This window comes from Strix aluco, chromosome 7, assembly GCF_031877795.1.
Source record: "Strix aluco isolate bStrAlu1 chromosome 7, bStrAlu1.hap1, whole genome shotgun sequence".
Lineage (NCBI taxonomy): Eukaryota > Metazoa > Chordata > Aves > Strigiformes > Strigidae > Strix > Strix aluco.
The window spans coordinates 19,199,957-19,227,892 of NC_133937.1; the positions used below are offsets into that span (position 1 = coordinate 19,199,957).

At 43.6% G+C, this 27,936-nt stretch overlaps 2 protein-coding genes across 4 annotated transcripts in view; both read right to left on the reverse strand.

Annotated features, from left to right (window-relative positions):
- The window catches only part of TM9SF3 (transmembrane 9 superfamily member 3), a 53,060-nt gene extending 50,614 nt beyond the window's left edge, over nucleotides 1-2,446 (reverse strand). Inside the window, exon 1 of one of the 2 annotated variants that reach the window (XM_074830756.1) lies at nucleotides 2,237-2,446. In XM_074830756.1, the coding sequence (XP_074686857.1) occupies nucleotides 2,237-2,446 (210 nt within the window). Of the gene's footprint in view, nucleotides 1-1,748; nucleotides 1,878-2,236 lie in introns of those variants that run through there. The other variant, XM_074830757.1, reaches the window with a different exon arrangement.
- A 4,448-nt stretch (nucleotides 2,447-6,894) lies between these two features.
- PIK3AP1 (phosphoinositide-3-kinase adaptor protein 1) overlaps nucleotides 6,895-27,936 on the reverse strand; it is a 44,863-nt gene continuing 23,821 nt past the window's right edge. For both annotated transcript variants that reach the window (XM_074830758.1, XM_074830759.1), the window contains 13 exons: nucleotides 27,417-27,559; nucleotides 26,153-26,285; nucleotides 25,204-25,400; nucleotides 22,747-22,936; nucleotides 16,516-16,611; nucleotides 14,895-15,074; nucleotides 14,032-14,094; nucleotides 12,855-13,060; nucleotides 11,525-11,597; nucleotides 11,028-11,183; nucleotides 9,216-9,286; nucleotides 8,920-9,029; nucleotides 6,895-7,838 (listed from right to left, as the gene is read on the reverse strand). In XM_074830758.1, the coding sequence (XP_074686859.1) occupies nucleotides 7,784-7,838; nucleotides 8,920-9,029; nucleotides 9,216-9,286; nucleotides 11,028-11,183; nucleotides 11,525-11,597; nucleotides 12,855-13,060; nucleotides 14,032-14,094; nucleotides 14,895-15,074; nucleotides 16,516-16,611; nucleotides 22,747-22,936; nucleotides 25,204-25,400; nucleotides 26,153-26,285; nucleotides 27,417-27,559 (1,673 nt within the window). In that variant the 3' untranslated portion in view covers nucleotides 6,895-7,783. The remainder of the gene's footprint in view (nucleotides 7,839-8,919; nucleotides 9,030-9,215; nucleotides 9,287-11,027; nucleotides 11,184-11,524; nucleotides 11,598-12,854; nucleotides 13,061-14,031; nucleotides 14,095-14,894; nucleotides 15,075-16,515; nucleotides 16,612-22,746; nucleotides 22,937-25,203; nucleotides 25,401-26,152; nucleotides 26,286-27,416; nucleotides 27,560-27,936) is intronic.

The window sequence follows — 27,936 nt, forward strand, 5'->3', positions numbered from 1 at the left end:
AAGATGTAACAACACACCTTCACCTAGATATGAACAAGTGCTTAGGCACAAGAAATAGCACTCTAAAGCATTAGTAGGGAAATGGCAACGCATAATGGTGTCCTACCAATAGGACTCAAGTCTTAAAGTTAGTGAAAATTTACATTTTGAAGTTACCGAGTCCTGAATCAGTATATTACTATTTCCCCTCCACTTCCCCAAAAGCAAGCAGAGTCTCCAAAATGTAATAAAACACTTTGGTTATAGAAAAGATTAATTGTCCAACTGCAATCATATTCAAACTGAAATTCATTAAAATGCAGTATTTAGGAAACATGTCCTTCAGGTTCTTAATCTCAAAATTAGTGTACTACTACAAAACCCTGTTCATGTTTCATTCATGCTATTAATGTTTCCACTCCAACCTCCTGTCCAATATTAAAGTATCAAAATATCTAAGCAAGGAGACAGCCTTCCAAAAAAAGGTAACGGTCTTCCTACATCAACTATTCCTAACCTATCACATGATGTTACTAAACTGGACACCGTGTGAACGAGAATACTAAAACAAGCGACAGAGTTATAATCTTCAAGAGTTGAGTAATTTAGATGAAAAAACAAGCCTTCAAAAGGACTCTGTGATTTCCATTAGGAATTGTTTAAGTAATCATTCAGAAGATGTAAAACCCATCAGAATTCACTTTTGAAGGGAGAGCTCAAAAATAAATAAATTCAATGACAGCTTTATGAAATTCTTTTTTTCCCAGAAGACTACCAATATTAAATGAAAAAGTAGGAATCCCTCAAGTCAAACAGCCTTTAAAATAAACACAGTGCTATGCCGAAAACCATCTCACCTCAGCAGAAATGTGATCCTAAAGCACAGGTTCAGCAACAAAACTGGGACCTAAGCTAGCTCAAAGAATATCTGCTCCTTGAGAGTATTCAGTATTAGCTTTTCTGTTGTTAACTGCAGCACTGATAAATCCCACTACCTTTTAAAAATAAAGACAATCCTAAACAGTTTTCAAGTCTCACAATTGCATGGAACTAGGCAACTAATTAACTACTGCTTATACAAAAACTATCAATGCTATTTATCTGTTTTATTAAAAACACTCATTAAGCTTACAATGCTACACCTAAAGAAAGTGATGTTAAGAAACTGAGCCAGGCTACCCAAGAGCACAAAAGTTCTGACAGACAGACACTGTGTTTAATCACAGCCACACTCTAAGCCACACCACTTGTGAGGAAACAGGGATGGTTTTCAGCAAAGTCTTGTTCCAAAATCACATCTCAGCTCACCACACAGACTTCCACCCTCCCACACCCAAAGCCACGGGAAACAATACTCCGATGCAAAATCAGAAACTGATGAAGTGCTGGTACTTACTTCCTAGAGATTCTTTTCGGATGATATTGTAAGCGTTTTAGAAAAACTATTCTCATACCAATAAGTGAGCGCTCGAGTCAGGGGTGTTTTATGCATCCGTTTTTCTTAGGCGTCCGTGCCACTGTCCCAAGTCCGAGAGCCCCCTGTCCCGCTCTCAGGGCTCAGCCCAGAGCCGCGCTGTGCCTCCCTCTCCCAGAAGCGAGCTGTCACGCTGCAGCGTGTCCCCACGGGGCTGTCACCGCGCAGGCAGCGCCGAACCGCGCAGCGGCTCGGGCTGTTGTTCGGAAGCAAACACCCTCCCGGAAGAAAAGACAATTCCCTCAGAGGGCAAGTCAAACAGCAAGGCAGCCCTCTTTAAACAAAGCACGCGTACCTGCCGAGGCCTTTATCTGCTCCAGGAAAAGGTGGGACGCACGGTAGTTAGCGCTACCGCACCCGGCCGCACGGCTGCCACGCTAACGGCTAGCACAAGGATGTCCAAACCGGATCAGAAAACGCCGGCAGCCCGCACCCGAGCGTCCCGCTCACACCGAATTAAAGAGAGCAGGACCTGATCCCGTATAAACTCGGCCCGCGCGGTCAGAATAACCCGAGCAGCGGAGAGAACGAGAAGGAAGCCCCGCGGGGCGGGAGCCACCCGCTTGCCGCCAGGGCGGCCGCCGCCCGCCGCGCCCGCTTCCCCCAAGGCCGCGGCCCGTCGCTCCCCACTCCGCTCGGCCCCGCCCGCCCGGCGGGCCGCGCTCTCCAGGCCGCGGCGGGCACCCCCCCGCCCCTCGGCGGCAGCAGGGCCCGCGGGCGGGGAGGCTAGGGCTTCGGCCCGAGCGCCGCGGCGCCCCCGGGGGAGGCCGGGACCCGCCTCACCGTATGCTCGTGCTCGTCGGCGCGGGCGCGCAGCGGCAGGCACAGGAGGAGGAGGAGCAGCGCGGCGGCCGCGCAGAGCTGCAGCCCGGGCGCCGCCATCTCGGGCCTCGGCGTCCCCGCGCACGCAGCAGGCCCCGCCGCGGAGCCGGCCCGCGCCCCGCCGCCAACGCCGACCTGCGACGCCACTTCCGCTCCGCCCGGCCACGTCATCCGGCCGCACACCGGAAGCGCGAAGCGCGGCGCCTACGGCGGCCGCCAGGAGCCAAACCGAGCGCCGGAGCGCTGCACGGGGCCCGGCCGCCGCCACGGGGAAGGGGGGCCCAGCCTCGCCCTCGGGGCTTCCCCCGCGGAGGGCGGCAGGTGGGGCCGCGGGAACAAAGGGCGGGCAGCCGGGACCTGAAATGCCCGGCACCGCGGCCCTTTAGGACACTGCGGCTTTCAGCGTGAGCGTGTTGAAGCTCAGTTATTTTTTAATTGATGGAATTGTTTTATAATTCATAAAATCATAACATATCAATGAAATAGTCTAAAATTATTTGAGAACAACGTGACATAGGGCTGTAGGCAAGTACCCGCAAAAATAAGTGGCCCCGTTTTCCACACCACTTGCACAAGCAGAAGAAACTCATGAGCACTGAAGTGCAAAAGGCCACCCCTGTCTGGCGGAAGGTACTGGGGCGGCACAGTGGCACCCAAACCTACCGGACAGTAAGCTTCTGTCAGATGAAGCCTCTGTGTGAACTTGGAACTGTCAAGCTAGAAGTCCAAAGTGAAAAAAACCTAGCCAAAATGCTCATAGAATTAAATGTTCATTGATCAGACAATTTTTAACCTGAACAAATACATAAACAATTTTCAAAGGCTATCAGGCATAATATTAAAAAATAGGGGCTATACCATCTTACCAAATATTGCACAAGCCAACACATAAATAGACAGTGAAGGACATGAGCTGAATGCAAGGAGCTGCTCCATGCCATCACACGCCACCCATGCTTTGCAGGAATAATGCGAAAACAAATTTCCCTGTTTACCACTGACCACCATACCTATACTAAAAACTTTTGGTCCTTGTGGTCTTACGCATTGAATCGACCCTCCCCAAACATATGTTAGCAAGCTACATTTATATGAAGCCTTTTCCAGGTAGTATGTTTGCAATCTCCTGCCTAGTTCAGTAGACACAAGGTCCCTGTAGAGAGAAGATAATTGTCAAAACCCATCCAAAAGCCCTGTTCATATTAAAAAAAAAAAAAAAAAAGACAAACTGGACAGCTTTGATAACACCATATGTTTCTTTCTAGTTGTTGCATCTCAGTCCAAAACAGAGTAGCTTATCCTTGAGAGACAGAGAGGGAAGGCTTCAGCATCTTCAGTTTATTCAGTACTTAAGTCTCTTGGTCAACAACAGGGCCAGCCAGAGCCATCTGCTGCAGCGGGTTTTGTGTGGCATGCTGTACAAAGAGCAAACACTTTCCCTGGGCCAGCCAGCTGCCACTTGAGCTTGGTGGATGGGTTGATGCCCCTACAGGTGGCCACGCCATTTACTTTTACCAGCAATTTTATCATCTGTTCAGTCCTTGAGCTCTAATGTTCAGCAGAAATTCATTCCCACTCATTCCCACTCTACCCCCCCAAGCATATTCTTGAGTAATGAACAATCTGGTTGCATGCAGTTTTCTTCTCCGGTCTCTTCTGAGCTTCAGTTTTAGTGCACTTCTTATCTTGGGTGGAAGCAAATACACACCACATGCTCGCCAGCACAAATGGAGTCTACGGATTCAATGACTCCATACATTGAGCCATAAGAGGCTTAAAGCAATTAAGTGAAACCAATGTGGAACACACATTTTTGCGGCCACGAAGGTGCATCTCTGCTGGCCTGCAAGATACTTGGAAGTCATGCCTGCATGCCAATTGCTCACCTACATTTAACAGTAAAGCCATGTTAGTGCTGTTCCTTTTCTCCTTGATAGGGTGACAGTTTTGCTGTGATTGCTGGTCAGTGAGATCCCTAACTAATCCAGGAGAAGTTACAAAAAGAAAGTAAGATAGGAATGCCTGAGACTACAGTTGCATCTTCAAATTTCTCCCCCTACACAGTACAGAAGGGGCCTGAACAAACTGCATTTATTTCTCAGCCCCACCTATCCCAGCTCTCCTCCAAACCAGAGCCCCACTAGCATTGTTTTTGTATGACAGGTCAGGTCAGACTAAGGAAGTATCTAAGCTGCCAACAGGAGAGGGACTGAAAGGCTACTTATGAACTACTTGTCAGCAATTCAGATATAAACCATCTAACTGCAGTACTAGCAATAAAAATCCCAGTTTGCAGCCATGTTATTAGGATTGTGCAAAGGCAAATGCTCAGATACAGTTCAGATAAAGTCCTCCCACAGAAGACATTTGGCTATTGCATGCAGGGAGTGTGGAATTAAAAATTAGCTGGGGAAGATGGATCCCTGGGCTGCTTCAGTCCAACAGCTGTGAAAGGAAATCTTCTGCATGACACACTTTCATATTTTGCTCTTCTCTTCCTGCCTTGTTACAGTTTTCCCCACATCCTACATTTCTACCTTATGTTGTGCCTGGCAGATGTGGAAGCAGATAAATCCCTTTTACCACATCACAGCTCCAAGCTCTGGAGCACAGCTGCAGCCAGCACTAAGGAGATGGGGAACTTTTAAGCAAAACCAGGGAGCTGTGTGCAAACCAAAGCATGTGTGACAGCTGAAGACAAGCTGTTGAATTTCCCCTTTTATTTCTTTTATCCCTGTTTCCTTCACTTATCCATGCTACCATTTTCCTCATTTCAGCACCAAAATTCCCTTCCCTGCTTTCAATTTGACTGATAGTGCTGGGAACTTTGTTCTGTTCCAAGAGCAGCACAGGAAGGCAGCTCCCACCTCACCATTCCCCTGGCTACTGTGAACAAAGAGCAAAGTGTCAGTGAGAGCCTTTAGTGCCAAAGTTATTGGGAAAGGCACTGAAGTCCTTTAAAAATGAAGAAAAAAAAAAAAAAGATAAAAAAAGGTCACCTCTGTAGCTATAGGCCTGCAGCACAACACCTGCATCCCTCTATCATCAAAAGGAGAGGCTATATGAACTGCATGTGGAGTCATACCCTATCAGTTTAATGAGTTGATAATATTTAGTTTATGCCTATATGCCTGAGAGCATCAGGGGCTTCTCCACCTTCATTCAGTGCTGGCTGAGTCACAGTCGCCGTCTGTCACTCCTGCAGCTCTGCACATTGGCTTTGCCACCCTGAAAGGGAAAGGAGCTACAACTCTATCACCTGCTCACTTACAGATTAAGGGGAGCATACATGAGGGAACAGAAGCTTTACTTGTCCTACCTGTACCTGAGGGATCACCAGATACAGATGTATCTGTGTCTCCCTCAGGGCTGGAAGAGGGCTTGAAAACCAAGTAAGTAACGATGCTGAATTCTCTACCCTGAATGTTACCTTGCAGAATTCCCATCTGCATCACTCATGGACAACCAGACCCCTACACTTGTCCCCCAAGGGCCAGGATATGCACAGAAAATTGCAAGACCTGGAATAATCATAGACTTGTTTGGGTTGGAAGGGACCTTAAAGATCATATAGTTTCAACCCCTCTGCCATGGGCAGGGACACCTTCCACTAGATCAGGTTGCTCAAAGCCCCGTCCAAACTGGCCTTGAACACTGCCAGGGAGGGGGCAGCCACAACTGCTCTGGGCAACCTGTACCAGTGTCTCACCACCCTCACAGTAAAGAATTTCTTCCTTCTATCCAATCTACCCCCTTTCAGTTTAAAATCGTTACCCCTAACCCTGTCACTACACTCCCTGATAAAGAGTCCCTCCCCATCTTTCCTGTAGCCCCCTTTAAGTACTGGAAGGCCGCTATAAGGTCTCCCCCGAGCCTGCTCTTCTCCAGGCTGAACAACCCCAACTCTCTCAGCCTGTCCTCATAAGGGAGGTGGCTGCAGCCCCCGATCATCTTCATGTCCCTCCTCTGGACCTGCTTCAACAGGTCTCTGTCCTTCTTATGTTGGGGACCCCAGAGTTGGACACAGCACTGCAGGTAGGGTCTCATGACAGCAGAGTGGAGGGGGAGAATCCCCTCCCTCGACCTGCTGGCCACACTTCTCTTGATGCAGCGCAGGACATGGTTGGCTTTCTGGGCTGTGAGCACACATTGCTGGCTCACAGTCATTTTTCCATCCACTAGTACCCCCAAGTCCTTCTCTGCGGGTGGGGCTGCTCTCAATCCACTCCTCGCCCAGCCTGTATCTGTGCTTGGGATTGCACTGACCCATGTGCAGGACCTTGCACTTGGCCTTGTTGAACTTCATGAAGTTTACATGGGCCCACCTCTCAAGCCTGTCCAGGTCCCTCTGGATGGCATCACTTCGATCGTTCAAGTCTGCTTTACATGCTTTCTACATTTGGTACACAGAGAGCCAAACCAGGAAGCTCTCCTTAAATTTGTAAGCCCTCAGGCAGAAAAAAGGCTGGATACAGCTGTTGCAGATTCACATTGCTAGAAAGGAAGAATAGAGCAAGAAGAGTCCAGTCCCCAGGCTGCCTGTTTCTACTGCAGCGGGCCAACTACACAGCTGGTATTTGTGAGGTGTGTGCATTTATAATTGGAGACTTGCTATACTATTCCAGAGCATGAAGTGAAACGCCTTTATATTGCTTCTATAGTGAAACATGTAAGAGATACAGAAACAGCATTGCGGCCAATTCCTTCCTCTAATTTGAGAGGTCAGTCGTGTCATTTCAAGTAACAACATGCCCACCCACTCCCCAAAAACGGTTTAAGTACAGTTGTTTTGTGATACAGCAGGTCCCTTACCAGATGTCTTGGGAATTTTCACGGTAAATGCAGCACACTCAACACCTTGTTAATGTCTGTCCTCTTCAGGGAGTGAAGGGGAAAGGGAAAGCCATTTTCAAGGCTGTATGCAAAATACATTCTTGAATAAAGAAAACTTCTCATCCTCCCATTGTTTAATGATTGCTGGAGGGAGATTCTACTGACCTGAAAGATCAGTATGTCCATACCCAAAATGTTATACCAAACAGCAGTACCTTCACCTGCTCCTGCTGTAATGAGTGTTCTTCAAACAACTTATTTTCCTTACTTTTTGAAGCATGTTTTCCAGTCAAGCCCTTGTAGGTTGGTTGTATTGAGGGTTTTGGTAACAATGCTTATCAGGATTTAGTTTCTAAAAGGACACGTGTTCTTTCTTGGTCAAAGGGAAACTTTATGTTGGTGCAGGGGTGCTAAGACACACATCAGTGTTCTCCTTCCCAACCATGATACTTTTTCTTGAAGTCCCAAAGCACCAAAATTCTTCCAAGCAAAAAAGTTACGGAAGGCCAAGAAGTTTCAGTGAAAATCACGGGAAAAGTCACCAGAGCTTTAGGGAGGAGGAAGGGGAAGAAAACATTTGTCTCCCACTCATAAATAATTTAAGACAACCCAAAAATATCTGTACAAACACACATACAAACAGAAAAATCTCATATTCCACAGATGTTGAGAAATTCAGCGACCTCTTGGGGGCACAGGTGGAGGATAAAAGCTTTCACAGCTTACAGGCCTATAAAAAGAGAATACATATGCATTAAAAAAAATTCTAAATAGAGTTCTGGAACAACACATTGCATGCAATAACATCGTATCTAAGAATCCTGTACAAACAATAGTCATACAAGAAGAAAAATATGCTATCAGTGATTCAGCAACAGAGCAGATGCCAATGTGCCAGAGCCCTGTTCCTGTCCAGGATATTTATTCTGCTCTTCAGCTGCAATAATTCTACTATTACTGGAAAGAGATGCCATGATACTTGGTTGAAGTAAAACTTTGATAGTATAGTAGCTTTCTCCTGAAAATTAGATGAAGAGCAATAGGAAGAGATCAAAAGACTCAAAATTTTTTTTTCAAACTAACTACAGATAAATTCTATCTATATTCTTGCCAGAGCCAAGACAACATACAGAACTTACTGCACTCACACATTACTAATTAATATTTTAAGAGTTGGAGAATTTTGTTAGCATCTGTACTTAGATAAGCTCCTATGGTCTGGACTTTATAGACTGGTTGGACTAAAGGAATGTTCACAAGTTACTTAAGATTGTGGTGGTCTGATTAAATCAAAGCAAAACCTCTCAATATCTTCGATAAAACCAGTGCAGTTCTTACTTTGAGGCCAATCATACATGTAAACAAGTGTGCTTTGGAGAGATCTAAAATTTGTAAAAAGCAAAAAAGTTCAAGGGGATGCCAAAAGGGAATTCCCTCTGCACTACACTTTGTATTTTCCAAGAGGATCTTCTCAGGAGGATTGGGTACTAAATCTCTGCCAGTGGCAGGATGTTACGCCACCTGGGTCAGTCTTATTATGGCAAGTGTTGTGTGCTTCAATAGCACTGCCCCTTGCAGTGGGTGAACCACAGTAACAGCCTTGCAATAGGCATGTTACCAACTAGGAAAACAATTCCACCAAGTATTACAGGTGAGAAACAAGCATCTTACAATTCCTAACAGTGTGTGTTTATAGATAATAGTCTGGTAGATTTTGTTGAAAGGTACATTGGCTTCCTGCCTTGCTTTCTGTCCAAGGCTTCCACGTTGATTCACTGAAAGCTCATGTTTGAGCTGCATTTTAGTTTTACCTGCTTGCACCTCGAGGAGGCACTCTGGGAGGCCTTTCTGGGAAAGGCAGCCTCTCTGCTTGGTGGGCAACTGGGCTGCGGCTTCTAGTTGTTTCTGGGACTTCATTGTCCTACAAAATGAAGAAAAGAGGTTACAGACCAGCAGAATTTGGTTCTTGTTAGCTTCAACAACAGAAGGTGCCATTTTGCTATTTCTGCAAATGCAATGCCATCCCTGAGCTCCTTTTCGTTTGCATGAAAAGAAAGCCGTATACTTAAGAACAGTGGACCAGTATATAGCAGAGGTGAGAGCTTACCTCACTGTCGCCTTCCATCCCACTGCTGACACTCAATATGCTCCGAGTACTGGAGCGGTTACTTGCACTACCTGGAGTGAGTAAGCAAGAGAAAACGAACTTATTACTAAATCCTGGTGATTTAACTGCAAATCACTAACTCAGGACTCCTAACCTCATGCTTACCTCTTGCACACATCATTTAATGTTTATTTAGATTAATTTATTTCCACTGTTATTTTTCACATGTTCAGGATCCAAACAATGGCATTTCATATAACACAGACCACAGGGCCAAACCATTCAGTTTTGCTTTCTTTCTAGCAGATTTCTACCCTGTCTAGGTCCAGGCTTCTGGTTAAATACTCACAACCATAATTTAATTGAAAGGATCCAGTGCCAATATCAGCTGTCAAGTCAGGTAAATATTTTCAAAGTGTTACACACCCAACATTTATATAAATTTAAATTATCAGTCCCTATGTCCTTAACAACTGCGTGGAGGTAGATGGCTCTGAGCACTGTCACACATTCATTCCTGGAGTAACTGGCTGCTTGAGAGGTTATTCACATCCTCTCACAACAATCCTTACTCATCACAGGAATGCTTCCTAGGCTATTTCACAGCTAAAAATGACAAGTTTGTTCAAACAACCTTCAGCAACCATTTATGCAAACCCATTTAACTTTCATGGACTCAGAGTAGGGAATGTTTTTGCAATCAGTCATGCCATCTCTGAAGGTGACAGCAACTTACAAACTTATCCTACACTGCTATGGCTGGTTTCAGTCATAAATACATAATGTTCTATAGGGCTATGCAATACTGGAACACTAATGTTCAGAAACCTATACGCTGAAATGGAGGCTAGAGAGGTTTTCTCATAAGATGCAGTCCCTCCCTAGCCTTGGTGAGGTAACATTCATTATCAGGTGGTACAAACAGTAGCACTTAAGAGTGCTAAATAGTGTGTTAGGGTCCGTTCTCACAATCATGCCATGGGAAAGAGAGCCAATCTGCACACAGTGAACTCTGCAGGCTCGTTAACATTGCTCTCACAACTTTTTATATGCAAGTTACTGGCTCAGTGAGCTGCCTCTGGCACCCACTCTGGCTGTGTACCAGCTATATCTTGCCAAAAGCCACAAAGGTAGTAACCTCACCGGGACTCAGTTTTCCTTTCAGAAGACCAAAATGATCTTAATGGTTTCTAAAAGAATTGCTCAGTCTGCAGTAACAGCAAGAATGCAGAGATTTAATTTGCACAAATTAAAGCTAATAAAAACCAACGATAGCAAAAATGTGCAGACTGTCCAAATCACTCAAGAAGTCCCCCAGTTAATAATGAAAAATGCTGTCCTTTATCTACAGCAGTTGATACTGTAGATATGTAGAGATTGGTAAATGACATATAGAGACTGGATCCCAGTCTGCAATATAACTGTGCCCTTCAGAGCAGAAGAGCATGTGGCCTGCTGAGAGTCACAGCAAGGGAGCATCCTTTTTTCTACGAGAGCAGCTGACATCTACTTTAAAGAACTGAAGACAGGTGATACGCCTTCCCTGAGAAGGCTCAAGGGAATCTTTCAGCTTTCAGGTTCTCCTTCTGCAGAGATGCAGACACAAGATGCCCAAACATCTGATGTACCTAGAGCTGCTTTTACAGTTTTGAGAACAGCCAGCCTGAGGCACGCAGGGTTTGGGGTGGCGGTGTCAGTACTGGGATTCAGGAACAGAAGTCCTGTCCCCTGAACTGACTTCAGGGTCAGGCTGGACAAAGTGTTTTCCATCCAGCTTTCCTGTAGAGAGGGTGACACTCAGGGTTTGCTTACTTGTTGTGCTGGATGTGCTTTCTGTTTTCCAGTCTCCTCGCTTAAACTCCCTTTTTGGTGGGAAAACGTTTTTCCTGGGGGTGTATTCATATATTCCACATTCTGGCTTCCCCGAAGTATTATGAGAATGTCGAATGGGTACTGTAATTTCCAAATCTGGAAGGGAAAACAAACAGCTCAGAAGGGTCTATGCCATAAAGTATAGCCTCCGAGAGACAGCTTTGCACCCAAGAACAAAGTTAAACACAATCACATAAGGGCAATCATAACTGTACATGAATAAATCAAGATTCACTCCACAGATGTGGGCATCCTTTCCTCAGTCTGGGAAATTGAGGAGTAAAGCAACTTCCCTATGTTTTAGCCAACAGGCACACAGATGTGAATATTAAAATATCACATAACTACAATACACACAGAGACATTTCTGCCAGAAGAGCCTACTAATATTGTTAGCTGCTTCATTAACAGAGAATGTCAGAATCAGAGACTGTTACCTGCACTTTTGTCTTTTTTTTGCTTCTCCATTTGTCTCCTGGTTATGCTGTCTCGTAGCCGCTTCAGATTTTCCTAGAAACATCACAAGATATTCTTTTGTCAGGGTTTTGGACAGAGGAGGATGAGCAGCTTTCTGACAATACCAATATATTTCAGCTCACTTTGCAACTAAGCTGTAACAAAGCCTACTAGACCTGGCTGAAGTCCAAACCATGTCAACAGGTTTTAATCTATTCCCTTCAGAAATCCACATGTGCCTTTCAGAAGCCAAGTTTTTTCAGATGTTCATAGTGTATGTTAAGGTCAAATTCACAGACTCACTGTCTGTTGCAGATAAGCAGCACATTTGGTTTAGAACTCCCTCTATTTTCTGTTCCCACTGTGACACTGGCATGGAAACAAGACCCGTGATCAAGTAACTGCACAGTCCTTTCTATACTAATGAACAGGTAATTCTGACTGCAGGGACAGAGGAGGCTGCCCCACATCCCAGAGTTTGAGGAACAATTCAGCAAGAATTCAGGATGTCCCCACTGAAGCAAGAGGGGACACCTGGGAATGTAACTGGGAGCAAAGTCTCCATTGAGACTTGGTTCTGTTCTGACAGCTCCCAAAACAGCATCACACACTGGAGACCAGCACCTCAGGGGTGAGAGCAGACTGCCGCAGCATGAACAAAAGGTTTCAAAAGAAGCAGGCAGTGGTTTTAGAGAGGGAGCCCCACTCTAACTTGAGAATGGACTATGACTGCTAGTTCCACCCGTCATTATCTTGCTGCTGCCAACACAATGACTCCCTCAAATCAGCTAAGCCAACCAAACACTGTGCTTTCACTAATGACTGTTGCTAGACCTTGTCCAGCTGCAAAGAACAGGTATTCCTGGAGCCATCAAACACCCAGGGTGGGATCAGACCATCTACAGGATAGGACTTTAAAGCCAATACACCAGCTGCGACACTGAGTCTTCACTGATCTGAAATGGATGAGAACTGACAAGCTAAATATTCATCACAGAAGTCCCCTGCCAGCAGGTAGGTGCTAGGTGACCTCTAGAAAGGTAATTTAGCCAACTGTATTTGGCCCAATTCCAGTGTACAGATCTCCAAAAACTAACAATACCACTGCCAGACAAACAGATCCGTAAAATAGCTATCTGCTTGCTGCTGCACAGGAACAGCACCTCTGTGTCAGGAGAGAACTCTGCTAGCTGGGGGACTGTTAGCAGTCTTCCTGCTCCAACCAGGAAAGAAGTGTACCCACACTGAACAGCTTGTGATATATACCTAGAAAGACAGCTGTATTTCTTAAACAGTGGAATAAGCCTGTACCTGCTGGAACCGGAAAGATTCTGATCTCTTTTTCTGGTTCAGCTGCCACTCCTTAAAATGAAGTACCGCTTCATCAACAGTGAGTATGCCCATTTTCACTTGCTCCTGTAATGTAATCAGCTGCCGTTGACCTGGGGTTTTCATTCCAGCAAATGGATCATATATGCTTGATTGAGATGGGTCCCTTACAGGTCTGACTATTGTCTCTGAAGAGAGAAGAACACCAAAAATATTATTGAAATTGTGGCATCTGCCCTCATCACTGAATACAAAGAAACTCAAGCACCCCTGATATAGCAGAGATGCAAAAAAAAAAAAAACCAAAAAAAAAAAAAATCAGTATTACAGACTGAATGTTCCCCTAACCAGAAGAGTGTTTTGTCCTTATGCCATCCTGCTATTTGTCAGGGCTAAAAGCACAGCTGAGGTAGCCTTGTGTGCAGGGATAATCTCTGTTCTTAAAAATATTATTTAAGTGAACAGCACAAAATGTACTCCTTAAAGTGCTCTGCTTCCTCACTGCAAAAATCTCTCTCTCCTCAGCAATCCACAAAACAGAGCTTTCACCTTGGCAGTCACAAAGCTAGATTCTTCCTAGGTAATCAGTGCCGTGTAACTCCAGAAACAGAAAGGTGAAAACTCATCCTACTGATGTAACTACTCTTTGTAACTCATTTGCAACATAAAGAGGAGTTCCCGACACATGAGATCAAAGCTCAGATGTGGTTCCTGGACTCTTACAGTGCACAGGATAAGAAGTGAAAGAATAAGGGCACAGTTTTGGAAGTGTGCAGATCTATGGCAAGCAGTTCACTAAAGGTTAAATCCCAGGAAATAATGATCAACAGGCAGTGGCTGTATGCAGAAGATCAAAAGTGGGACATCAACTCCATGAAATAATATGGGTCACAACATGAAAAAGGACTTCAATGATCATCATGAACCTGATGGAGGATAAACTCAAAGACAGGGGATATGTACAGTATATGACAAAAGGGTACACCCTCCACACTCTGCTGTTATAAAAGGTCAGAAAGGTTGGGTCACTCATATAAGACTATTATCCTCAGAGCCTTGCAAAACAGACTACTCTGTCACATTTCACACAAATAAAGCTACCTCAGCAGATTTGCTTTTGGATTATAGGAAAGATTTTCAGGGTGAACTTCTGACTTACCTTTCTTAACCTTTCCTCTAGGGACATAGAGATTCTCAGGTCTTTGAGCTTTCTGTGCAAAAACTGTAAAACAAACACTCTTTAGATACTAAAAATGCATCTCATGAAGACAGAAATAGCAAGGATGAATATGGGAAGCATACACAATTCTGCACTGCATTATAGCTTCTGTTACCCTACTAAGTCCACTGAAGAAAACAAGATAAGGAGTTGTACAGTAGAACTCCCCTTCTATTGACCTCGAAGAATTTAGCTCAGCCACCTCTAAGAGAAATCTGGACATGCTTTCCCTACAGCCCTGCCATGGGGGGAAGGAGGAGCCACTGACATTACTCTCCTACATGTTACTGTAGTTCTTGTTAGAATGTTTGTGAAATATAATCAAGATTTCCAAAACTCCCTAGCAAACTAAGACACAATTTTCTTCAATTTCAATTAAACCCCACCTCAGAGGGAGGTAGTGAGGTATAGAATCATGTCCTATACAAATGCTACTGAATCAATTATATCATTACAGAGCAGTAATGTCTCAATTTACTAGCTTGATTGTGTCCTTATATCAGGATCTTTCCTAGTTGAATTTGTTTATACCATTTGGGGGTGATCTGTCATCCTACTGCTTTCATTAACAGCAAGCTCAGGCCAAGACCTCATGATACAACATCCCCACATTTTCAGAGTAGGCGGAAAATGAAGAACAGATCTGAAGTTGGATCCCAAAGGTAATTCAGCTTCAGAGTCAAGTAATCCAGGGGTCTCAAAAACGTGTAGATTTTCTTGGCATTTATTCAGCAACTGGAGCCCATATCAAGGCCATTCTACAGTTGACTAGTCTACAGTTTAGGGCCTGGTACCCAACTCACTTTTGGAGATGTATAACTCATTGTCTGGCTGTGGAGAGCTGGATTCTGGTCTTGGAACAGGAACTGGAGGTCTGCTAGCCATTTCCTGTGGAAAAGTATCTTGTTCCACTGAGTAGTATACATCTTCTCCACACTGCTGGTAAACTCCTTCTTCTGAGTCCGGCATATCCATGCTACCACCTACAACAGAGTAGAGCTTGTAAGAAAAACAACTTGCCACTTCACCAAACACTGGATCCCTCCAGATGCACTATGTCCCACATTCTTACCAAGATGGCCATCTCACAGTTTTGCAGTGACTTAAAGTGCCAAAGCCCTTCAAGACAGGACTTGATAAAGTCATTAATATCTAGTAGCATGTAAGTGTTTGCCACTAAGCTTGTACCATCTGTTTTGGTGAAGAAACCGTAGTGGAAAATACCATAACTGTTTTTAAGAACTCAAGTTCATTCAATTAATTCAAGTTAATTAACACATTATAACAGTTAACAAATCAAACAGAGCACTGGTTTCCAAAAGCTACTTGTGGTGGTCTACAAAATACTACAGAGAATTATTCCTCTGTCTGAAATGAGCAATCGCCATCAACTAACAATATATTTGATCTCAGACCAACACGTCTCAGAGAGAACTGGGTACACATCTACTTAACGAGCCCAGCTACCATTATACTACCTCATCATCTCCATTCTAGTCTCACTCCTAACATGACTGCAAAATCATCAAATGCTGTCATACCTGATTTAAAATCTAGTTTCCCTCTGTCTGCATGCTAGTAAAAAGAATTAAGAGCTCCTGGACTAACTCCCTATTCTGTTACCAAGTCACAAGTGAATACCCTAACCACTGGACTGACTTTCCTTCAGTGATGTTGTAACACCTGGTTGAGTCAATGCAATGGGACTGCCAGAGCACCTGTGTGGCAGGGAGAACAGAACAAGATGTTAAGAACCCCAGATTTAATCTTGCTCTGACTCCAGCTGGGTCACCCACAAAAAGTGAGCCTGTATCCCATGGAACCTGGTGAGTCAGGAAAAGGCTTGAACAAACCAATCATGCTCAGTGGGGATAGCACAGAGTTAAGGTCTGGCTTTGGTCAGAGAAGGCAGAGGGAGCACTGAAGAGGCAGAGCATAGGTCAGGTTTGGGAGCCAGCAGTTCTTTTCCTCTTTCCAGGCTGCTGTTTTCAATGGATGGACTTTTGAATAAAGCATCTACATTAAAATTCATCACTAGCTTGTGCTGTTTTACTTTATGCTCAGCCTCTGCTCATGAGGGGAGCCTGCACCCACATCAGGACAACAGAATTAATTTCCATCACTAAGATAAGGACTGAAGACAGTCATTCCTGAATAGATACCAGCTGTGTGCTTGCATTCACTGGTAGGCAGGGACTGGAACTAGAAATCTCTCCTCCTCTTTCATAAGAAACTAACCGCATATGTGAAATCACCTCACAAGCTGCCTTTTCTGTTGTGCCTTGTTTGTACTCACTAAGGCAAAGCTGTCCATGTCAAACAGTGTGGACTAACCTATCCTTAACAGATCAAGGAGAAATCTCAAGTTCCATTTAATTGCTTTAACTGTGCTACGGCCATCCCCCTTCTCCAAACAGGTCTCACCTTCTAAAAACTTGCGGAGCATTGAGTCTTTTGTAGTTAGAGAAACTTCATCTGTGTCAACTGGAGTGTCTGGTTTGGACTGAAGCATCTCTACATCTGAAAAAAATCAGAAAGATGAACCTGTTGATTAGGCCTTTAAACACTTGGAACAATGTAATATAATGTAATAAAATGATGTGATATTTCTGACTGGACCTTTCGTTTATAGTGAAAATCAAAGAGGAAGCCAGGCAACTGACAAGACACTTGACTCAAAAAAGGCTCCCAAGTTGCTATGTTACACTCTGCACAAATTTTTGCCAGCTACCTGATGGTTATGCTTGAAGGTGACTAACTACTTATTCAGAAGTTCTGACAAGGCTTCAAGCAGGCACTAAAGATTAGCTATTAGTGAGAGTATGTTGGCCAGGTGAAGGTTTTGGCCTCTGCATAGCGCTCCTGAGACGCCAAACTGAGTGGAAACTCTGTGACTTGGCAAAACAAGACATTAAGGACAATTTGCCCACAACACAGAAGATAGTGTTTGTTTAGATAAAAGTCAAAATAGCTGGCTGAGTTAATTAGTTGGACTGGAAGATGTTTAGAGGGTCAGATGACCATTTAGTATTGAGAAAGGAGTTACAGTAAACAGCAAGATACTTTAAGTTGGTGTTTTGACATGAAGAATTCTGATTTTAAAAAAAGGGTCAACCTCATTGTAACCCTAAAACTAATCCTAAAACTAAAATAAAATGTTAGATAACTATGGTCCTAATGATATTAAAAACAAGAGTGATACAAATGAATTGTTGAGGCTTATTGATACAGGTGAATTGTTGAAGCGTATTGTGAAATATCTTTTATTATGTAAACTTGATGGTTTGGGTTACATGAAAGAATACGAAATATTTCTCAATAAATGTCTTTTTAATATATGCTGACCTTTCTACTTTCTTCTTGCAAAGCTGAGGAGATCATGAGAAAGGGCTAAGAATATGCTAGCAAGATTTTGCTTTGTTAGAATGTTGTGGGGGTTTTTTAAACAATAATTGTCAAAGGACCCACTGACAGTCCTGTGAATGCACCCAACCTAGCTTTAACCTCACAGGGATACCTCCGGCATAGCCACAGTAATACTGCATGCTGTGTGGACTAACCACACACCAGCATCTTCTCAAGAGCTCTGTAGTCTATGCCAAGTTGCATGCTGCTGGAGCTAATCTGCTCACCACCAACCTAATATAATGTTCACTTAAGTATCGCTGCACTACATGAAAGCACAGATTTGACATCTGAGCATCCTAAAGACTCATCACTACAGACCTGCATTTTTCTGTAGAGCGATTTTTCCACCTTGCAGCCACCTTGATTATTTTTAACTTAGCTTTTAGAAATTAACCTGTAGCAAATACAGGCCCAGAGGATAGCCATTACGTTATGGATTTGGGGGCAGAACAGAATGTGACAGGTGTGCAAAGTTCCTTTCATTCTCTGTGGAGGAAACAGTATCTTCCCAGTTTTGGTTGTGCTCTGCAGGATTACTAAACCAGCAGTGCAACAGGGTACTGCAGAGTTCGTTTTCTATCACATAGTCAATGTAGTTAAATTCATCGACTAATTAGTTCTCCTTAGAAGACATGATTGCCACCTCACTACCCTCTTGCACATGGGCCTGTCTTGCATACAGATGAGACCTAACATCTCACCCATGTACCAAAATTGGAAAGAGTTTAACTGGAAAAAGTTCAAGGCTTCAGAAGGGAGCTCAACCAACCTGTGAACAGACAGACATACAGAAGACAAGTGATGACCTACAGACCCTTCACAACAGCTAAAATATCCATGCGTGGGCACCCTTTAGGAAGTAATAACATCCTTCCCCCTTTATAAACATTTGCAAACACTGGATGCCAGGTATTCCTGCACATGGATCATAGAATGGGCTGGGTTGGAAGGGACCTTAAAGACCACCTTTAGGTTCCAATTCCCCTGCCATAAGCAGGGACACCTTCCACTAGATAAGGTTGCTCAAAGCCTCATCCAACCTGGCCTATGCAAGAGAAAGGCTTCAATGTGTTGGCATAAATCACAACTCAGAACTTTATGAGCAGTCATATTTTTGTGCACAATTCTCTCAGTTTGCTCAAGGATTACAAAGAGGCTGCTGTTTCTTGCATTAACTAAGGAAAAAACAAAAAACAATGAGGACAGTGTTGAAAACTTGGTTTCAAGAGAATAAAAATGGTGGAGGAGGGAGAGGATATGCAAAATAATAGAATAAGGGCATCACAACTTATTTATATGTGGAACTACATCTACTCTTTAGGTGTTGGAGGTCTGCAAACTACAGGACAATAGATTTTAGTCAGCTGAAACTCTCTAGGATAAAGGATTAAACCTCTGCATGAAACTCACACTATCTAGGATCTGAGTGTCCACACAGTTCATAGATATGGAAACAGTGCTAAGAGTTCGGACTCGTTTCACCAGCACTTGGCCCCTGCCACTGTCTGACCTTGGACAGAGGAAATACATCTTTACTCTTTCCCCACGTAAAACAAGGTAATAACACACACACACAAACCAGGCAGTTTAATCTTCACACATACCAAATGAGTTTTCAGCACTTTTAAGGGTCTTTGCTCTCAGAGCCTCTCCTGCACACAACTCCAGCCTACTCAAAATACTCTGTTTTGCAAAAATCAGCAGGAGGTGCTGGTGAAAGAAAAGCAGAAAAAGCAAAGCACTTTATCAGATGCTGTAGTTCATACTACCAGACTGATATGATGGAGTTAACTCTACCTTTTCGCTATTCAGCTGCTGTTACAGTGTGTGACTCAGCTAAATGACACCTACCTGCAACCAGCACCAACCCAAAGCATATTCTGGAAAATTATGTTTGACTTTACAGGTATTTGAAAAGTGTAGTAAGAGGGAAGTGCTCTTCTGAAGTGGGAACAATTAGATTAATGATAAGAAATTAAATAAGGCAATTCAATCTCATTATTAAAAGACAGCAAACAAGGTAACAGCAGGAGCTAGTAAGTTCCCACTGATTTAGTTAGGAGTACTTTATGATCTACATTGCTCAGGGCTTTAAGACCTACCTTGGAAAGAACACTCCCCACCAGCAGAAGGGGAGGCAGTGTTCTGTAGATGAACAAAACCTTTTCCATTTCTTTTTAATTCCATCATTTATCTCAAAACCGAAAGGGAGAACTAACAACACAGGTGTGTGCAACTCTCACACAGCATCAGTTTAAGCAAAACTGGGCCCTTGCACAGCTTCTGCACTGTCTCTGTAAATGTTTCCCCAGGATCAAATGCAGAGAGAAAAAAAACAACACATAAAAATGCATTGAAAAATCACAAGTGGGATGAAGAATACAAGAACAGACCACGCCGGTATTCAAGTATTTGCTACTAGTTTTAACTCACTACAATGGCTTCAGTCCTGCATTACCTTATTCTCAAACCAGTTCCTGTCAGACAAATTGACGCTGTGGTATCTAACCTTCCTTTGATCAGTCTCTGAAAAACTGTGGTGGAAGCACATCTTGATCACAATAAATGGGCATGCTGCCACAGTATGGCTACACTTAAAATAGCCCAGGTATTGTCCTCTACACCACAGCCGTAACCACTCACATAAGGGCTACTCTGACCTAGAGAAAGTACCTCAGTAGACATTGATTATGATTTCCTAGGGAGTTTTTCATCTTCACAAACCTTTAAGTCAGTACAAAAGCTTGAAGCCTTTATTTGTGATGGCAGTTACAAACCAGTCAGCACTCCCACTAATTTCAGTGAGAGTTTGCCTGTGTGCTGGTATTCTAAATAATATTGAAACACCTTCACTTTGAGAGGATCTATTTATCTATTTCAGTGTCGAGCATTGTGCCAATTTAATCTTACCCATTACGATACAGGTAGATTTTAAGCACTGTTCAGACAAGCTGTAAATATGCTTCAGGCAAAGACTAACAGACTACATAAGAAAAACAGAGACTTTCAGTAAAAGACTCCCAAGTGAAAGGTAATGGACATCTGTGTGCAGGAGCAATACACTAGGAGAACTCCAGAGAGTGCAGGAAACACACCCTTATTCCTCGCTGAGGTATTACAGATAAGCCATATACAGCATCTCACCAATGAAGAAAACATTTTAAAACACAGAGTCATTCAGCTCTGCTTTTCAGTAAAGGAATCATAAGTACCTACTTTAGGGACAGCTTGGATTTTGATATTTCTAGTCCTACTAGCCCTGCAGAGCCTGCAGCACATTTGCAAACCCCTAGAACTTTCTGGTGCTGATCCCAAAGACCTCTGCCACCCTGCTGATGTAGCTGTGCTTGCAGAATCTTCCTCTAAAGGACATATGCCTGCTGGGCCTTTGCAACTGAGGAGGCTTAAGGAAAGCAGCCTGACTTAGGCATTAAATGTGCAACCTTTATCATCCCATGGCAACCTATCCTAGCTCTTCATCTCCATGCCTGTCAGCCAGGCAGGCTCTGTTCCATGTATTCATCCAAAACACCAGCCAAACTCCCTCCCGAGATCTGTCAATCAGAGTGAGGGCAGGAAAACCGGTGTACTTGAACTGTTCCCCTTAATGTGGCTTGTTTGACAGAAACATGCAAGTGAACACACACACAAGCAACTGAGGCTGAGGGAGGTGGTGATCTTCAGCAGGGAAAAAGTAAAAAGCACCTTAAAACAATTAGTTCTTCCACCAACAGTCTGCAAGGCTGGCAAATGGTTTTCTTGATAGGAAACAATTCTGATCTAAATCTGAATGAATCTAAGAATATTTTCAGAGAGGCTTTTCAGAGTCCGGTTCGAAAGTGGTAAATTACAGGGAGCTTGATTTGCACCCATGAAAGAAAGGAATATCCGCCTGCATAGTTTCTGGGAGATCTGGACATTTCAGGAGTGGAAGAAGACAAGTTGGACTTAGTGGCTTTAAGCATCTTTTTTCCCCCTCCACAGACTTAGTCAATCAACCCCATTCAGAGGTGCACTGATTGCAGGCAGAGCTTCCAAACATCTAGAAACTCCCACCCCATTACTGCAAACAACAGCAGCTTTGTTCCTTAGGAGTCGAACCGGCCTTACTACTTATCTCCACCTGAAGGCAGAAAAATCCTGGTTTTGGTAGCAAAACTATTGCTACAGCAGCCAAACAAAACTTCAGAGAGAAGGCTTTATGATTTCAGGCAGAGAACCAACAATGTCTTCTGGACTCCATAATCAATAAAAATGTGTTTTATAATGTCGTTTAATCTAAAAGAGGAGAAAACCAGCCCAGGACAGATATAGTCTATAAGCAAAAGTGTTTCAGTAAGAAAGCTTTTCTCCTGAGGCAGCACACTTAAAACTGCAGAAACACTAGAAGTACTTATGCAGGTACTTAAACTGTAATAAGCTAGATTCTCTGCTCATCATGGGAATCATAAAATATATCAGTGGGATGAAGCCAGACAAAATAGGCAGATAAGTAAGTACAGCAAATTTACAATTGCTTAACATAGGTACTTAACTTGATTATTTGCAATCGGCCTCACTGAATATTAATGGAAGGGTGAAAAGCTAAACATCTGCATATTTATCAGAATTAGCTCTATATTTTTAGCAATAAACCAAGTGGATTAGAACAATGATTTGTTAATTATAATCTCTTCAGTACACATATTTCTAGATGTTCACTTTCTTTTGTTGTCAAGCTGTTGAGGTAGAAGCTCAGCTCTTGTTTTTCAGTTTCCCAGTTGTTAGTAAAATCACATTTTACATAGTGTTCTTTTCCAACAGTGTCTGTAAGTCAGAGTGTTCCTACCTCCCTAGCTTTCAGGAGGGAGAAGCAGGACATGGTAGAAAATTTGCCCTCTTCCAAATGCTAATTCACTTGCTCAGGGTTCAGGGAGTCCTCAGTGCACTGAGGAAACAGCTCTTGATCTTGTATACTGGCAAACAAAGAAAGATTTAGAGCAGTTTTATCAGCCAGTCACTATCAGAATTGGAGCATGGTTTCCTTGTGGTGAGAGCAGAAAAACTATAACCAGCCCTTACTCTGAAAATCAACTGAGGCACTACTATGTATAAGAGATACAGATCAGCTTAGGCCTCTTGGGTGGGGACTCTGAACAACCTGGTCTAGTTGAAGAGATCTCTGCTCATTGCAGGGGGGTTGGACTAGCTGACCTTTAGACGTCCCTTCCAACCCACACCATCCTACGATTCTATGAATATACATACAAAGATCTTCTGGGGCACCAGGGACAAATCCAGCCATGGATTCATAAAGCTCTTCATCGGAGCCAGGATTCAAGGAACATTTCATCAACAGATCAGTGGACAGATGAGCCATGGACTCATAAACAGCCTCATCCTCCTCGCCTTGCATCAGCTCTTCTTTAATGTGACTCTTCAGCATATCTGCCGTTTCCTGGAGAGGAAGGAGGGCAAGAAAAAAACCCCAAACATTCAAGCCTCGTTTAAATAAAGGATTTGGAGAATCAAAGCAAGCAAAAGATATCTCATTCTCCCATCACTGATGGAAAAAAACCCTTCTAAAAGCAGCCCATTCCCAAAGACTAAGGCTTCTCAGAGGAATTAAATTCCCACTACAGCTGTCTGGGCCCAGCCTTCAAGACCTGTGTTGTAATAGGTAATGAAGGTGAAACAAGTTGGTGCTGACACATTCTGAATAGTCATTACAGCCTCTCACCACCTCAATTTCATGTCCTACCTGATGTCTGCAAACTCCTACAACATAAGCAAAGCTCATCCTAAAAATACAAATGCTTGTCAAAGGCTATTCTGGGGTAAGCGTGGCTGACCATAGGGGGAAAGCTTGCTGCATGTGGAGCACTTGCAAAAAGCAAAGTTTTAGCTTTGGTGTAGATTCAGTTTCAGTTTCTTGGCATTAGCAGCAGCACGTTAACACCCAGAGTGGGAGTGCATAGACCCTTTTCTGTGAGATTAACAGGAAACCTCATAACAGGCAGCTGTTCATGTAATACAGGCAACTTTCGACTCACAGGACAGCAGAACTCTTTTGCACATATTTGCAACATGGGGTGGGGAGGATGGGGGGGGGTGTGTGGTGCAGATCTTCACCAAACCACACAAGGGAGCAAAATATAAAGCTCCATCCCAGCCTCCTCCCCAAGTTCCCACTATGTCACAAGCACTGCCATCTTAACTATCTTGCCATATTAAAAGATATTCTTCCATCCACAACCGCCACCTCATGGGCCTTCAATCCACAGGGCATGTATGTCAAAACTGTCTACACATGCTTCCCTCCACAGTTAAAATGGGCCAGGCAGGTTGCTCTTGTGATGCTTATGGGAGGTGCAGAGCAACTTTTGCCAGAGAGAAAATTAGGTGAGTAAAGGGGTTCACTGGGATTTTCAGATATCCATACTAGTAGTGCTTCAAGTCGCTACCTTGCAGTTAACACGCTGGTGCAAATAATTTGTGTGCTCTGGTATTAAGCTGCACAGATAGCTTGATGGTCAGTAAACAGGACCTACTGTTAACACAGCTCTGTCACTGTGCCGGTAGAGAGGACATGGGAGGAGCACAGTACTGCAATAAGAGGTTGGAAGGACTTCCTAAGCATCTCCCACCTACCCCAATCCAAAGATTTTAATAACACAATTTACAGTTCCTGCAGCCCTCCTGATCTCAGAACAGGGAATTACCTTTATTTAGCTCTAATATGGAACCCTAAATTCATGCTTATGTCAAGAAGCAACCCACAAGTCTAAGAACCACCCATGCCTCCTAAATAGGGCTTAAACACCACTGTAATTGTCTGGCAGAACCACACTAAGGCTGGCAGATCTATCACCCACCATTCAGACAACTGTTAGGGACAGTTACACACAACTTTTCAACAGACAGTAAAGGCAAATAAAATCTGCCCAAGAATTCACATGATCTGAGTCAAGGAGCTGCTTGTTATTTTGAAGCATACAGGCTGGCAACAACTCAAACAGAAAAGAAAGGATAAACCCCATGCACACCAAAGGACCCCACAGAAACAATGGCCTGGTGAAGATGGAGTCAGGTCCATGTCATAATCTGGAAAAATCAGAGTCCTCTTCTGGGGATGGGGTTAACTCAAAGAGAACTGAATTATGAATTGGGCTACCAGAGAGAACAAGTAGGGAACAGACAGCTATCCTAATGCAGGAAGAAATGGATTTCAAGTGGAACAGGCAGACTACACAGATCATCTGGGAATGAGCTAATAAGCAATCCAGACTGTAGTACGACTACTCAGAGAACACCTCAGATTGTACCTTCCCAAACTTATTCTGCTCCCGTATTACTCCCCAAAGTAAGTGGGATGAAGGGGCTATAGTTTTTGCAAGATGAGAGGTTAGAAGAGTACCCCAGGTACCAACCACATCCCTGCAGAAACTTCATTAGATGGATGGATAAGGAAACCCAGCATGGCAGTCTCTGCTTCCATCTTATTTGCTCAGTGCAAAAGCTCCAAGAACTCCCCCAACTCCAGAGATGTACCCAGCCCTCCAGCCTGGAAGCTTTCAGTGTGGCTGAATGTCTGTCTTCTACACCCTACCACTCCACATTGCACCCTTTATTACCCCATCAGTCCTGCTCCCACATTAAGTGCCAAGCTTGGTGCAACTGCCCACACCTGCTGTGGGACAATACAGGACTGCTGCTTCCTCTTACCACATATTCATCAATGAATTGGCGGAGGTCCTTAAAGCCATGCTTTTCTGCTATGGTGTTCGGATAGTGGCCATATTTGTTGGCTACACTGTAGGCCTGCAGTGCTCCAGGGCATGTAAGCAGCAAGGCGGTGAGGTTCTTCAGCCCATATCTTGCAGAAAAGTGAAGAAGTGTTGGCAACTCCTCATCCCTCTGATCTGTGAGAACAGGAGCCTGTTAGAATCTAAGCTTGTCTCTAGCAGCAAAAGAGCCAGTGAGAAACAAAATTCCTAGCAAACACACAGATCAAAGCAGGTGTGAAAGCCCTGAAAAGTATATATACAGTTTCAAAACAGAACTAACTCTGCACAAATTAACTGAGGTATCTAGCACATATCTAGGCTGAAGTCCTATGACCTTTACTGGATTATCAGGCACTGTAACAGCTTAATGTATGTAGGATACAGGTTTGCAAGGACCTCTTAGATCATCATTCCAGTAGGATCCAGCTGCTGTAAGGCAACCATGTCTTGGTGCCACACCAATCCAACCGCTGAGTGCCCACTGTGCACCTTAGAGCAGAGTCATAGGGGTGGTGGAAAAGGACTGGGCTGGGGAGAAATGCCACATGGGACTGGGAGAAGAACAAGGGAGCAAATAAAAGAGACATTTTGGGGAGCATCATTTTTTCACTTTTGTTGTGTTTCAAGCTGTTTTCATAGATGCATCTGTCACAGTGCAAGGAAGTGAGACTGATGCATATAATAAAAAAAGGCTCACCCAACCAAAACAGCAATCCCCCTTCTACAGGCATCATCAGAAATTTAGCTTCCTAGCTGAGATCCAAGATTTTTGAGACAACCAGGTGCCACACACTGCAGGTACCACACACTGCAGTTTTAAGGCGCTCCAAGGTAAAAAAACTGATACAGATGAAGTTTAAAAAGAAAACAAAAATCTTTCAACTTACTTGTTGTCATATCTTCTTCTTCCAGCTGGTTGATTCCAAACAGATGTAAGCCACTGGCAGGAATGTTCTTCTTGAGTGACTCAGTCAACAGTTTGTCCAGTGCTTCTATGCTGTATGGCACAATTTTAAAGGCCTAGAGATAAAGGGAAAGTGATTTTGCTCAGGGGAGTCTGGAGATTCAGTTTAGGTGAGATTTATAAGGTGTTTATTTAGCACATATGAAAAAACAGTAGGCATAAACACTGAAGGTAGCAGTGTTCAAGTCAAGCAAAGAACATGAATAGCTTCCTGGTCCAGAAACAGAGCACCATTAATCTGAGCAGATGAGAACCATACACTCCACAAGACAGAGTACAATACCAAAGTCACTTATGCAACTGAAAGCACAGAAAACTGTTACTTCCTACTTCCTTGACAGGTATAATCTTACTTCTGAAACTGTTCCAATGAAGTGCCACTCCTGCTCTAAGTATGAGCTAGTCCATTTTGAATTGCTTTGAGTATACACTGGGTTTGGCTTTTGGACTGGTTCTTAGCCAAAGACTGGGAAGCAGGCCTATTCCCCAAGTAGAGGCACAGCCCAGTACCAACTGCTCCACAACTTCAACTAAAAAGAAAGGGAAAGACAGTCTCCCCTGCCCCAGGTATGCTGGTGACTAACACCACTACTCTGTAGGCTTCCACTACACGTGGCTGATCAGGGACATGCAGGCAGGCAGCAAAGACAACACATCTGGAGAACTTGCTTGGGCAAGCTTTACCCCTTAATAGTGTTCAGATATCTCAACTGTGCAAAATATGATATGAGAACTGAGGAGTGACTTTAAAGAAGTAAGTGCTAAGAATAAACAAATTTTACATTACTTCATTCAGCTAGTATGAATCTTTGCTACCTTTTCACATGTTTTCCAAGAACCCTTAGGTACAAATTTCCAAACAATTTACTTCATTATGGTACTTTCTGTTATATCAAGTTCTGTCATCCCAATCTTTTCAAGACATCAAGGTCTAAATGTGAGTATTGATTGACTGCATGTGTTAGTTGGATACCCTGAGTCACCTTAGCCAGCTATTTGCTCCAGAAACAGAAAAAGCATCCATGCTTTCACTAAAAGGGGATGTCAAGGTTACGTGAGAATTCCTAAATAACTTTGCATTTCTTCATTCAGAAGAGCTACTTCACAACAAGCACTTTTGCTTATGTCCACTTGTCTAGCCTCTGAAAGAGCTGGTTTCCAAAGCAGCTGTTTGCTAGAGTCACTACCTGGCACATGAACTGTACTGGGTTGGCTGCATTAGCCAACAGACGGCTGATTTCCTCCATGTCGGTATGATAGACGATGCTTGTTTCTCCCACCATCAAGTCCCCTGAATATATCTGCAGAGGCACTGTCCCGGAGGTTAAATCTTTGAAAAGAAAGAGAATAAATCACCGTTATGAATAAACAATGGGAATGAGTCTGAATCAAATACCCTGAGGATAGGAGGGAGGAGTTTGGAGATACTGCCAGCTGGACACCAAAACCATGAAGTCATGAAAAAAAGGAGATGATGTTGGTCTGAACACTAGATAGGAAAGTACTTTGGAACTACCTTCTTTATAACTATGTCAATGCACATCACCTGTGACCTGATAGATCCTCTGCTAACAGTAGTCTGGACCACTAATGTTAAAAGTACACCACCTCAAACTAGAAAGCCTCACATCTCTCCACTCTGTCTTTCTCTGGAGCAGTCTCTAAACCATGCCATAAAATATGAGAGCTGGGGAAGAAGGGAAGAGA